Source organism: Zingiber officinale, chromosome 6A, assembly GCF_018446385.1.
Source record: "Zingiber officinale cultivar Zhangliang chromosome 6A, Zo_v1.1, whole genome shotgun sequence".
Classification (NCBI taxonomy): domain Eukaryota; kingdom Viridiplantae; phylum Streptophyta; class Magnoliopsida; order Zingiberales; family Zingiberaceae; genus Zingiber; species Zingiber officinale.
The window spans coordinates 41,557,567-41,572,580 of NC_055997.1; the positions used below are offsets into that span (position 1 = coordinate 41,557,567).

At 35.7% G+C, this 15,014-nt stretch overlaps 1 protein-coding gene across 1 annotated transcript; it reads right to left on the reverse strand.

Moving 5' to 3' along the window:
• Positions 1-223: 223 nt before the first annotated feature.
• LOC121996323 (exocyst complex component SEC3A-like) lies at positions 224-6,027 on the reverse strand. The gene is made up of 6 exons (XM_042550253.1): positions 4,961-6,027; positions 3,651-3,753; positions 2,927-3,072; positions 2,520-2,637; positions 1,792-1,872; positions 224-1,664 (listed from the first exon to the last, which is right to left on the reverse strand). The coding sequence occupies exons 2-6, from the start codon at positions 3,723-3,725 to the stop codon at positions 1,584-1,586; spliced, it is 501 nt and encodes a 166-aa protein (XP_042406187.1). The 5' UTR covers positions 3,726-3,753; positions 4,961-6,027; the 3' UTR covers positions 224-1,583.
• Positions 6,028-15,014: the final 8,987 nt, after the last annotated feature.

A 15,014-nucleotide genomic window follows, 5' to 3' on the forward strand; every position in this document is an offset into this window, starting at 1 on the left:
AACCGTTGTGGTAGACTCTTTTTACAACAGATATAAACCGTTGTGGTATATAATTTTAATATGTTTTACAACGGATAAAACCGTTGTCTTTTATCACTTTTCACAAAAAAAATCTATTGTGGTTACGTACTTTTTACAACGTTTCTGACCGTTGTCTTTAATGTTCATGTTGTAACATGATAATAACAAACAACTAATCTTTATTTAATATAAAGAAATCACAAGTACAAAATTAAATATTTACTACATTCAATCTATGAAAATATTATCTTCAAATTTTAAAAATTAACTACACACATCAAAATGAGAAAATAATAGCTATGTAATCGAAATCCAAAATATGTCGGCTAAAATCCTCTTCCCAGCTGAATCTTTAAAGCCTTTTCCAGCAACTTACTGACTGCATCTTCACATGACCGAGTATACAAATTTCCCTTGACAATCAAATCTGCAGAATTAAGCTGTAGGAGCTGATAAAAATAAACAAATTATAAAAACATTAAAAGATAAAATATACATGTAAGCGAATAAGAATTATCTTAACCTACTGAAACACATACGGATTGATGATACAATTCAGTTTTGCACTATTATTGTCTTATTTATGCAGCATGTTATTGGAAATTAGCAACTGGTATAGAAGGAAATGAAATTGCATAACATCCATAGCTATTTGGCAATTTGCAACGATCTCAATCATATAAATCATATGGTTCTTCATTGAGTTCAATTTAGCCCAGTGGCATATTCAAATCAAAGCATGATACTTTAAGGTTGGCAATGCCATAAAACTTATCCAACAAACACTGAAAGGTCAAATGCAAAGTCACATATTGGAGACCTCTCTTCTATAGTTATGACCATGAAAGTGCTAACATAACACATTCTAACACTGAGCAGAACTAATAAAATATTTTCACCCAGAATGCTAGTTATGCACTATATGTCAAATAAAAAGATAGAAGAGAACGCTTATGTAATGAGAAAAAAAACTTCAGTTGCCCAAGTAGAAAACAATTGGATAACATGTAACAATTAATGGAGCAAGTCAATGAAGCATCAGAGAGAATAGAAGAGTTACTCATGAAGTGCTTTGGAAAGTTACAAGGATTCCAACGGTTAGAAGCTCACAATATATTTCTTACATCCATTCTTTTATCCTATTAATGATAATATCATCAATTTCACTCTTGTTTTCGAATACCAAGTAAATTCTTCTAATGTAGAAAGGGAACATAGAGCTTCAAACAAAAAAAAAAATAAATTTGAAGTAATTCTAACACCAGGCAAAGGTTTGGAAATAAGTAAATTTAAGATAAGGCATAAAATGTTCAAAGTTGTTTTAAAACAAATGGAAGAATAAAGTTAACATTTTCACAAGTAAATAGCTCAGACAAATTCAGAAAGAAGCTGGGGTACAACTAAATAGGAGTTGCTAAGCTTGAATGACAACTAAGATATAGAGCACACTAGTTAACATAAAGAGAAATATCCCCAATATAAACTCACCTCCTCTGCACGCAAAGAAAAATATAAAATATAAGGAAAAAAGAGAATTGTAATAAGTATTGTATGAACTGTAACTAGAGAATAAAAATTTCACATATCTCTAATGTCTGGACATGAGAGAAGGATTTCCAGAATTCCAGGACAACACTCAATGTCTGAAAAATGAAAGAGAAAAAATCTCTCAGATATATACCTATAAGGTCATGATTATCAAATGGCGAGAACAATCAGTTTAATTATTATCAAATTGATGGAAAATAAGTGACTTGCGAGATGATAAACCTGATTTTTATTGTGCATAGCTAATATCTTGGTGTACTCCGTCTTCAATTTAGCTGCTTTAGCAACATAAGGAGCTTTATCCTGGAACACAGAAAGAAATTTCAGATTAAAAAAAACATTACTAATTCATTTTCCTCTTCAAAGCAGGAAGATTGGTCTGGCGGATGAGAACTAAATAGCACTAACTTCTTTCGACAGTGATTTCCATTTATTGCCACCTACTTTACCAAGCTAATCAAATGATAATAGTTGATTTAAACCAATCTACAGAAGCTGAAACAAGTAGAACTAAAGGAAAAGGGAGCAACCTTACCATAGTGACAGATTTGTTATCATTACATCAATTATCATGAGAAGTAAAGATTTTGCCTATCATATTGAAGTCACGAAAGGAGTTTATGGGGCATAAGGTTGCATATATCCAAACAAGTAGTCCTAGATTGTAATGGACATGAATAAAATTTATTAAAGTTGATTAACCGACCATATCCCATATCTGATTGGTCAACCTAATATATGAGCTGACATAACTGGACATATATTTTTTTAATAAAAAAAAATAGAAACTGACCAAATTAAATGATCACCTGTCCCAAAAGCATGAGCTTCCAGGAAAGGACCTAGGGCAGACAATAATGCTTTCAACAAACTGAAATCTAAAGTTGGAGAGACCTTGCTAATGACTCGGCGTATAAAATTGAACTATAGAATATCAAGACCAGCAATACCTCCTCTATTATGGATTCACATTCAACAAGTGCATGAACATTTGCTGCTTCTAAAGCCAGAAGTTCCCTCTTTAACCTTTCTGAAAATGCTTTTGCTTCACCAATTCCCATAACATACCTGCATCAGAATATCTTGTGTGTGAATCATGGCATAAGTATGAATATTATTAGAGGGAACATTATGGACATAATGCAAGTAAAAAAATTATCAAAAGATAAAGGAGGTACAGATTCATATATTGGAAAACAAACACCTGAAGGTTAATTTGAAAAGAAAAATAAAACACATCAGATTAAATGCTCTGTTTCACTGAGCAACAAAAAGCATCACGGAAGTATCAAAGATGCATATCTGCATGCTAGGCATGACTTTTACATGATAATTCAAACATAATCAAGTAACATACGTGCCAAGGAGAGCCTCCATGTCCTCTTCTTCAGCTTGTGAAACAAGATCTCTTTCGACAGTAACTTGTGAGTGACCTTGAATCAAACCAGATGCGTCTTGCCCACCATGAGTAATAACTTGACTGCTTACTGCAGTATTATTTTCCTGTAGCAGAATAATAACTTATTTTCCCATTTTTTTGGCTTTGGTTTACATACACAGTAGACTATGTACAGGAGGTGTAGAATATCCAATGCCTATATTCAAACACCGTGTTCACTAATCATATGCACTGAATAAAATTAGCAGAATGGCTGTTAAAAACCTTTTGTACACTGAACTACACATAAAAAGGAGAGAGTGAGAAGTAAGATTTGTGCAACTTCAACTGAAGAAACATTGAAATTTAAAGTTCTAACGATTGCATGACAACAATAGTTTCAAGCTCAGGATAAACAAGAGCAATTCTTACTCTATCGTGCTTGATGGAAGATGGTTAGGAAAGGATGAGTAAGATACTTTGCCAAAGTAGCTACAATTCAAAGCTTTTTCCACTTTTTTTTTTTGATAAATACTAGCCTAATTCCTAATCTAATATCTAGTCTTGATTTTGCAACATGGTACAACCTCACATATAAAGGACACTATAAATCTTAAGATAATAATAAAACCCATTAGTCTTTGTATTCACATATTCATATGCATATATATAAAGGTCAGATGAGACAAATTAAGAGGTACACCTTTGCCCAGAGAGTCATCTCCACTATGTCTATCCCAACAACTTTTGGAAGACGTCCCAATATCTCCTTGCTCATGTTTAAAATGCATAGAAGTATGCGGTTCCTGCAAGAGGAATAACTTTGGAGTAGACACCATATTGATTCTTCTAATTTTCGTATTGAGAAAAGCAATATTGTTCATGTCCTGTAACTCAATGAGATTATTCAGATTCTTCAATTACTTGCAAAAAAGTACAAGCATAAAAGCATAGACCATAGAAAGAATACTCCAACAGAAACATGCACGCTTTCCACCACTCCTTCCACTACCTCAAGAATCCATCCAGAGAAAAAAAAAAGGAACAAGGGGCTTGCCAGAGAGGAAAAAAAGAAGGAAATTTGTTCACCCGTTTGTACTCTGTGTTTTAAAAGTTTTACAGTGTAATTAAGAGTTGAAAGAAAATTCAAAATTATAGAGTGAAAAGAAAGAACAGAAACACGTAGATTTTGGAGGAAGCATCATAAAACTAGATCATCTGTAATTGTCTACAACCATGTCTTAAGAACTAAAGAGAGCACATAATGGATAAACCAACTATGGCGCCTCCTAATATCCAAATGGATCAACATTAAACTCTTGGAAAATTAAAATTTTAAATTGGCTATGCAAAGTGGAAGAAACAGAGGAAGCTTGAACAATACTCAGATTTCACTGATTTGGTTAGAAATGGGAAAATAGACAGATGTTTTTTTTAGCAAAGAGTGAACAAGAAAATTCAGTCAATCTATTACTCAGGACAAGGCATTGCACGTCAAGAACAGTGAAAATTCAATGTGTGAGACATGAGAGGGAACACGGGATCAGACAATAGGTTTTCCAATCACTTTTTTTTGTATGGAAACAAAAACAGAAGAACACAGAAAAAGGAGCAATCAAATTGGATGGAACCTCATTTATAGCATAAGAACAACTGAGTGTTGGAAAACAAAATTTACATCACTGGTAAAAGGAACATGTTTCTTCTTCCTTCACTTGGAGGTAACCACAAAATCATTGTCCCGGCCAAGTAATGAATACTATACACAAAATGCCAAAACCACCGGTTGATGGTCCGATCGCAATCCAAGGAATGGAAAATAAAAATATAGGAATCACCCAATCAGCGTTGTCGTAAAAAAAAGGCCAGATTTACCCAAAAAAAAAGACTAGATCTTCTTCCAAACTCGACCAGCAATTTCAACTGACTGAACAATCCTCTATCATGTAATTAACAAGAAATTGATCATTGCAACAAGATAAAGGAATCATTTCAGAAGCTAAATGCAATAACCTGTGGCTTTCCAGGGACAGCGACGACACATTCCTTGCAACCTTGCAGCCGCTCGTCTTCAGTGAGTGGCCTGATGTGAAAAGTGGCCTTCACGCAGCAATGCTCCTCACTGTCCATCTCAATGTTTCCAAGGAAATCCACCAAACAACCAATTAGCCAATCAAACTACCACAGATTCGAGGAGAAACCAGCAGTGAATAGCGAACAAGGTCGAGGGTTTTGACGACCATGCAACAAGATTGCTCTTTTATTCCGCTGCTCGAGAGGAGGCCAACTACACTTACGGCCTCAGTCCGTAGTTCCTTATCACTCTCTCACAAACAACGCAAGTAGGGCTCGAGAAAACCACACCACACCTATTACTTCCTCAAAAGGTTGCTCTTTTATTGCCCTGAGGAGCAAGGCTGAGAGGGAATAACAACTCACGATGCTTAGGGAGAAAGAAAGGCGAATGTTAAACTGGAGAATTGAGGTGAGAAAGGGAAATGAATAAGATTGGGAGCAGACTCGAAGTCAAAAGTCAACAACAAGAACTGCAGCAACAACCACGACGGATCATCACGCTTTCTTCAACTTCACTTCAAAGCTCTCCTCCTCCTCCTTCATTGCAGAAGCAGTGAAGGCTACACCGCGCTTGCCAAGATGCCTCCTTTCTCCCTCTCTCCACCAGATGCGGGGACAGATCGAAGACAGTTGATCTTCGATGGAGCTGGCATCTAAAATGAGAAAGGTGAACGGAAAAGTGAGGCCTTGGCAATATATCAACAATGGCAACACAGTGACCAATCGCGAGCTGCAACTAAGTTGGTGAGGTTCTGGAGGCGGAAGAGCCACACGCCGGTGAGGCGGCGGGGGGAGGTGTCACAGGAGAAGGAGTGGAGGGAGGAGGCTAGGGAAGCCGGGAGGTGCCTGGGGGCGAAGACGGGACAGTGGAAGAAAGATGGTGAGCGATGAGTGGAGACGGTGCGGAGGTCGGTGGTAGGGAGGTCGAGGTCAGGGGAACAGTTGGCTAGGCGGAAGGGGGCAGAAATGCTTAGGGATCTTCGAGATGGTAAAGGGGGAGGAATGCGGCGGTAAAAAAATTTCGGGGAGAGGGAAAGAAAAAACGCGGTGGTAAAAAAATACGAAAGGAAAAAACATCGAAGGAAGGAAAACACAGGTATTCAACATCACTTAATAGAAAACGATTTTTAAAAACTGTTGTCGTAATCCCAAAAAAGCGCACATAAACAATAGTTTTCAAAAACTATTGTCGTAGCCTTTAAAAACCGTTATCGTAACCCAAAAAGCATAAATAGACAACGATTTTTAAAAACTGTTGTCGTAAGTCAAAAAAATACTGCTAAAAGACAACGGTTTTTGTTAAAATCGTTGTTAAAAGACAAAACAACAACGATTTGACTTAAAACCGTTGTCGTTTGAGTGTTGTTGAATAAGGATTTTCTTGTAGTGCTTGCACCCTCCTCACTCTCCTCATGCCATATCCCCTTAATATAATGTCTCTTGGTTGATTAATAACTTTTGACCAAACATCAATTACTTCTTTCTTTGCACCCTCCTCAATCTCCCCATGCCATAGTTTGTTACATTGCACTCATTATTCTCATGCACAAATTTTTTCTAGTTGAGACCTCTATGGATATGTAGATCATAGGATACTGAAAATCATGAACTCCAATTGTCTCATGTGGCTATTAAAGAACAAACATTTAATACAAAGAGGAAGACAATAATATATTTTGGGTAAAAAAAAACTAGAGTGGACCAACATCCACTAGTAAAATTTTGTTGATAGATTTTGTCACTAATTACTTCGACGATTATTAATTATAAAATAATATATGATAATTAACTTCAGTTATAAAATTGACATAATAAAATACAATGTTAGACTTCATTTGCTAAAAAATATGAGTTTCACTTTTATTTTTAAGTGACATATTACTTCATAATATTTATTTGATAAAGTAATAAGTCATAAAATAAAATTTATAATTTCTAAGTACTGAAGTAATAAGTTGAACTAATTAAAATACTTTTCCCTTCACTATTCTCACTCAGTAAAAATGAAACAATTGATCCCCATTTTGCTAAAACCTAGGCTGTCCATTTTTCGTCTCCGATGTTCCACCATCATTGTAAACGGTGCGTCAACACCTTCATTCGAAAGCCCGAGCTCTAAAGCTTCCTATTTTGGTTTTAATTTGGTGTTTAAACTCAATTCCATCATCTCCTTCGTGCATCCTTGTTAGCGGAAATTTTCATATCCAGTTGTTTGTAGTTCGATCCAGCCTGCGGAAATCTTCATTTCGGGTTGTTTGTATTTTGTAGGATGTGATTTTTTTACTTCATTCCAGCTTTAAGATTTCCTCAAGGTTCTTCTCTACAACCAATGATCTAGTTCTAATTAGTCTTTTTTTTTTTTTTTGACAATTTACTAAAGGGCGCATGCAGGTTTTCAAAATGACCAAAATGTGCACACTACCTTGGTATTTACCAAAGGGTCCCTTTTAGTAATCAGAATAATAATAAAATAATGTCATAGATCTATTACATGTGATGTTTACCATGGTGCATGGTTGTGGCCCATTACCCAATTTGATTGGATTATGTGTATGTGTGTTTTAAATTCATAATACAACATGTATATCGTGCCTTTTCACTTTATACTTCAAGTTGTAAAAGGTTTTCTCTTCTCACCATACTCCCTTCGAATGTAACTTAAGGTTTCTTTTCTTTGTAATGTACAAACTAGAATAGTGCTAGTATAATACTAGACGACGATTGAAAGGAGGCCAACCCCACATCACAACCAAAGAAGCATTTAGAGAAGATGCAATTTCCTAGGTCCAGTTTTCGATCCTCTCAATGACTTGAGAAGATTGTAGTAGATGGACCATAACCATGTCACATTTATATATATATTGATGTATGTCATGCTTGAATGTGATACATGTCTAATTAGTAGTTTTACCATAATTAGGTCAATTTAGTATGTTTACCAAAGTTTAGTACTCACTACTACCTTGATCAATTGTAGACATGTTTGCCAAAACAAAATGACTCAATTAATCTTAGTAGAGTGTGATAGGACAATTGTGATATCCAACTATTGCTCTTTAGGTGCGACTTAATTAAATTACCTCAATTAGATTGAGAACTTAGAGGCATATGGTCATTCGATGGGCAAAAGAATAATAAGTCTTATTCACCTAACTATCCAAGAGTTGTATATGATGCAATTGGCAAACGTTACCTACCAAATATATCTAAATCTTGGGTGATTAGCCAGAGCTAACTAAAGATATAGTACAATATGGATCTTGTCCCACTTAAATGGTATTACTATTGGGGTTTATAGTTAGTAGTGTGGGTAAACTACGGTTGCCCACATCCATGACTTGCTCCTACCAGACTTTATATTTTAGTGAGAGAATCATTTACTTAAATGCCTAATTAAGTAATTTAAATATGATACTTATTTCTGTGTTTATTATTATTGTGGATAACCATGCCAACACACACATCTAATACCCTTTCATTGCTATATGTCCTTGATAAGGATAAGCTCAATGGAGCTAATTTTTGGACTGGTACAGAAACATAAGAATTGTTCTCAAGCTAAAAAAAACTATACTTTCTAGAGCAACCTATTTCTAAAACATCCACCTCTAATGCTGCTCTTGCTAATAAGAATGCTCATAAGAAATATTAGGATGATGCATTGGATGTTTCATGTCTTATACTTGTCACCATGAACTTTGAGCTTCAGAAGCAATATGAGAACATGGATGCTTACGATATGGTTAAACATTTTAAGCAACTATATTAGAAGCAGGCAAGACGTGAGAGATTTGAGGTATCTAAGACTTTATTTCAATACAAGATGTAAAAAGGAAGTCCCATAGGAACCCATATACTTAAAATGATAGGATATGTTGAGAACCATGAAAAATTGGGATTTCTATTGTGCCAAGAGTTAGCCACTGACCTTGTTCTACAATCGTTGCCAAAACGTTATAGTCAATTTGTTATGAATTATAACATGAACGAAATTGATAAGTCATTGCTTGAGATGTTAAGTATGTTGAGAATTGCTAAACTCAATCTTAAGAAGACTAAGCCTAGTACCATATTGATGGTGCAAAAGGGAAAAGGAAAACGGAAGCCTAAGTTAAGGGTAAGCTCCAAGCCAAAGGCAAGGCCAAGTCTTGTGCATTGAAACCTAAAGGTGGGGTGCTAAGGAAGAAACCCGCTTCCATTGTGTTGAAACCGGATATTGGAAGAGGAACTATAAGTTGTACCTAGAGGAAGTAAAAAAGAAAAGAAGTGAGACTTTTGCCTAAGATATTTATATTATATAAATCAATCTATCTATTTTTTCATGGTATTAGATACCGGCTGTGCATCTCACATTTGTACTAATATGCATGAGCTATGAAAGAGTATCTTATTGACAAATGGCGAAGTGGACCTATGAGTAGGCAATGATGCAAGAGTTGATGATATAGTTGTAGGAACATATTACCTATCTTTGCCCATTAAGCTTGTTTTAGAACTTGAGGGGCGCTATTATGTGCTTGCTTTGACTAAGAACATAATTTCTATTTCTTGTTTTGACAAGAAAGGATTTTCATTAATAATAAGGACAAACGTTGTTCTATTTATTTAAATGACATGTTCTATTGTAATGCACAACTAATAAATTGACTCTATGTTCTAGATATTGAAAACTCAATCTATAACATAAATACAAAATAGTTAAAATCTAATGATTCAAACTAAACATATCTCTGGCATTGTCACTTGAGCCACATAAATGAGAAACATATATCAAAACTCCCTAAGGATGGACTTTTGGACTCATTTGAGTTTAAATCATATGAGTTATGAAATCTTGCCTATTAGGCATGATGACAAAAACTCCTTTTAGTGGACACAACAAACGAGCCAATGATTTGTTTGTAACAACCCAAATTTCCTCATTTTGAGCCCTAAAAATAATTCAAAAATATTTAAAAATATTATAGATCTAGAGATTTTTAGAAATTTTTAGAATATTTTTATGTAATTTTTGGAGGTCGTTTGGTATTTTTACTAAACGAAAGAAGTTTTGACAAAAAAATGTACAAACCGAGACTCGAACCCGAGACCTCCGACCCGAACCAAGCCTTAAGTAAATCCGGCTAACCAAGTGTGCTGCGGATGTTTTGTGAACATATAGGAACCAAATTATACTTAAGCCATAATAGGAACAGAAATACCAAAATAAAGGGAGCCGAGCAGAGTTCGAACGCGCGACCTCCAACTCGCGCCAAGTCTTAACTAGTTCCAGCTAGCCAAGTGATCAAGCGATTGTTTCGTAATCAAATTAATAGCGAATAATATTTAAGTAGTAGTTGGCTAATAAAAACCCCTAGTATAAGAAAAGAAACTTAGGTTTTATCCCGAAACCTTTCTCCTCACCGTTCCCTCTCGCGTCGGTGCTTCTCGTCTCGGGCAAAACCGCAGCAGCTGGAAACTAGGACTTCTCCGGCTGCCGACCAAAGGGGACCTCTCCGTGGGTTCTTCACAAGTCCGAGCTCCTCTCGTCGAGGAGAACCCGTAGGCACGAGGAAGAGGGCGAGTTTGCGAGATCCTCCGCAAACCCTAGAAGCATTGGAAGCCTTTTTCTTCGGTTGTAAGTCCAAGAAACCCAAGGTAAGTTGCTACTCACCTGCGGTAAGGGTAGTTTCGAGTTTGATTTGGTGTCTCTACTATTTTTTTTTTTGGATTATGCCGTAAAGAAGGATGATTTAGAAGTCTCCTGTCGTGAGTTCTTTAAGAAGAAGAGAAGGGGTTTGAATTAGCATGGATAATTAGTTCTAGAAGTGTTCGGATCTCAGTTTTTATCCATTGGTTGTGTCGTGTAGTTAAATTTCATAATTTCCTTTTTCTGAGCATGAAGAGTAATTGTTGTAGCAATTGTTTTTTTTTTCTTCTTCACTGCCGTAGCACATGATATGAGGAATAATTGTTGTAGCAACTGGTTTCTTTTTGTCTTCTTGCTGTGGTACTAAACATGAGAAAAGATTTAGTTTCAGTTTGAGCTTATGGTTTAAATTCTAGTGTAGATCATGTTGAAGCATGCTGCCATTAGATCAGACATGTAGTCGTTTTCTGCAGCCCCTATGATTAGCACTTCGTTCGGTAGACCTTATAATTAGCATCTCAGATTTCCTTGTTACCTTAATGAGCATGATCGGATTTAGTCCTGGACAAGTTCTTGATGGATTCAACTAGTTCCAATGAAGTTTTGCTCCTTCTTACAGGTTCTGAAAGTTTGGATTTAATGTTGGTGTTTTAAGTCTTGTTCGAGGATACTTCTGTTCCCTATTTCTTATAGAATGTTGGACTGTTTTAGGATTTCGATTCATAGTGGTTCTATGGGTTTTCTTATTGGTTGCTCCATGAAGTTCTTGTTCAGTGAAATTCTTAATACAGCTTGAAGTTTGTGTTTCTTGTAAGGGGGTTATTCGATTTAGTTGCTTGTATTTCAGAAGATTGTTTTGCTTCATGCAGTAGTCAGATTTAGTGGAAATTTCTGGTGTAGATTAAGAGGTTTCAAGTATATTTCTTTGTAGATTTGTGAGGTTCTGTTGGGTTAAAGATGTTCTTTACATGATATGATAAGTTTTGAGGAAGTCTTTAATGAAGATCTTATCACAGTAGCTTGGATTTTAGCCTTGTAGTTTAGAATTGAGTAGCTAGGGATTTAGCCCTCTTTCCTTGCTTTCGGATTGTGTTTGTACAGAATTGAGGAAGTCTTTAGGCACGCTTTCTGATTGTGTTTGTATAGAATTGAGGAAGTCTTGCAGTTTAGAATTGAGGAAGTCTTTAGGCATGCTTTCTGGATTGATCTTCAAAAGAGTAGACAACTACATTTGATGAAGATTCAAGTTGGTTTGTTCTTCAAAGGATGACATTCTTCTTGATTAATATCTTCATCCTTAATTCTCTTTCAAACTGGACAATTGAGAAAATGGATAGAATTGGATTCCAATATTCATATTTTGACAAGCAATTAATTAGAAGAGAGATTCAATATCTAAAATTATGCTACAGACAATGAGAAGATATCATGCGTTAGATTGAGGGATGATTTGACATCTACTTGAGAAGAAGAAATGAGCTTATCTAGACCTTGCGTTATTAATTGATTAACCTACTGTTAGACCCATTTTGTTATTAATTCTTTAACATGCAGTGTTAAGTTGTTTAGTGGTGTAGATTAGCAATTTAGTACAGATTTCTGTTAAGCATTAGTGCAGATTTCTGTTAAGCCTTAGTGCAGATTTTTGTTAAGCTTAATATGTAGATTTTTGTTAAGCTTAGTATAGTGCAGATTTTTGTTAAGTATCATAGTACAGATTTTGGTTAAAAATTATAGTTTTAGAATTTGTTTAAGCATACAAATTTAAGTTTATTTGCTACTTCAATATGCATGATTGTGTGTTACCTAGTTGATTTCACTTATAGATGCATATGGAAAAAAATACCCTAATAGTATTTTAGATTTAAGAAAAGTATAAAAAAGATAAAGAAAAGAAAGAAAAGGCCAAGGCCTTAAGTAGATCCTAAAGTCAGGACTTTAGGGATTTTGGCACACAAGGTGCCTATTAAAATGCCAAGGCATTTAAAGAAGAAGTAATTAAGATTATAAGTATTTTACTTTTAAGAAGAGGCTAGTACCCGACTTCGCAAGGTTGTCGTTAAACAAATCCAGGTCTCCAATTCCAAGGTCTTGGCCCTGGTAGACCAAGGTCTGCTCTTTTAGGATTGGTGGCTCGCTACCCCAACCTATTAGGGAACGCGCATAAGATGGTACTAAGCCTGGGCCCAAGAGAAGTTGATTACTATTTTGAAGTATTATAAGTATAAGTTTTTGAACAAGTAAAACAAGTTTTACCTAAGTATAAAGTATTAAAGAATAAGTTTTAAACATGTGAAATAAAGAATAAGTTTAGAACAAATGAAATAAGTTTCACTTTGTTTTAAAATCAGCAAGTTGAGTTTTCTTTTATGCTAGCATGTTGTTTAGATTAGCTTACTGTTCTTTGCTATTTTCTGAGCATGAGTAGCTTTACATGTTTAGCATTTCAGTCTGTTTGATTCTTTTACTAGTAAATGAGCATGAGTAGTCTTCAGTAAGTAATCAGTTAGATCATGTTATAGATATATGTACATGCATATCGAGATTTTGTGAGTTAGATAGCGCTTACTAAGCATTTTGCTTATAGATTGCATTTCCTCTTACTGCAGATACAGGAAAGGAAAAGATTTAGCAAAGAAAGGCGACAAGGTGGCGCGGATGGTGTGTGATGCCAGGACTATGGAAGCCTCGGGATTTGACTAAGAAGTTGTTTAGAGTCCTTCTTTAATGTTATTAGAGAAGTTGAGATTGATAAAGAGTTGTTTCCTTATGTTACTAATTGAGTCTATTCCACATTGTTAGTTTGGTTGTTTTCTACTGTTGGAGCTTTATTCATTTGCTATTGCTAGAATAATTTATTATTTAAGTTGTTGTGTCTTATTACTGCGTGGTTGTGAAGTATATATACCAGCTGCATGTGGCTGATGGTTTATTTTGCATGTATTGATGTTTATGGTCACCGGTACAGGGGAGACTCTGCCGAAATTTTTCGGTAGGGATTCCTCGTGGTTTCGATCACACCGGTTAAGTAGAGTTAATAGTTAAGTAACGGTCACCTTAGGGAGTAATAGTAGTAGTAAAAAGGGTGGTCGTTACATTGTTAGGACTAATACATAATGATATATGTAGCCCTTTCAATAGAGCAACTAGAAGAGGCTACCAATACTTCATTCAATATTTCAGTAGATATTGTTGGATCAAAAAGAACGCTAGAGGTGGTGTAATGACCCAAATTTCCTCATTTTGAGTCCTAATAGTGCTTAAAAATATTTAGAAATGCTTTAGAAATATTATAGAGATTTTAAGGAATTTTTAGAGTATTTTTATGCAATTTTTGGAGTTCGTTTGGTATTTTTTACAAAAGGAAGAAGTTTAGAAAAAAAATAAAGAGGTTCGACCGAGGTTCGAACCCACAACCTCCGACCCGAACCAAGACTTAAGCGAAACGTGATGACTAGGAAACCCAGCAGGGCCGTGCTAATTAAGGAAGGAGCGGATTTTATTTAAGTAGTAGTTTGTAACAGGATATTGGAGTTATAAAGAGAGGACTTAGGTATTATCCCGTGACCTAAAACCCTTTTCCTTCTTCCTCTCGCGTGCGACGGTAGCTCGGGCAAAAACGCAAGGAGGAGTTAGGGCATCGTCTCCCGCGGCCGGCCAAGGATCATCCGAAGGTTTCTTCACATCCTCACGATCCTCTCGGCAAGGAGAACACGTAGGTGCAAGAAGAGGCCGGAAACTCGAGTTATCCGAACCCTAGAAGCTCTTCTTGTTCGGCTGTGAGTCCAAGAAGCAAGGTAAGTTGCTACTCACATGCGGTAAGGGTAGTTTTGAATTTGATTTGGTGTTTCCTTTCTGTTTTTGAGTATGCTGTGAAGATGGATGAATTTAAAGGTTTCTGCCGTGAGGTTGAAAGGAAGAACATGGAAAAAGATTGTGTGGGGAGCAATTCATTTTTTTTTTCCGAAGCATTTTGAAGGGAGCAGAGTTTTGAAGTTTCTACCATGGATTGAGGTTTCGGATTTTGTTTCTTCTTCAATTCCGAATCATGTTGTAAAGAATGTTGTTTTGAAGCTTATGGTCGAGAATCTTAAAGGAAGGAATTAAATTGTATGAACTAGGCATGTAGATCAGCCCCTTCAGCCTTATAATTTGAGTTTCATGTTTGGAATTCTATTTGCTGTTACCTTAAAGGGCAGTTCAGTTTGTGCAATGAGAAGGGTAAGAACAGTTTTCTTTAGAGTTTGCTGGACATTCGGTTTTTCTTTCCGTGGCAAACAGTGAGCATGAAGATATGTTTATTCTAGCATGTGGTTTGGTTATGCTTCCTTGTTATATTCATTCAAGTGTACAGATTTAAGT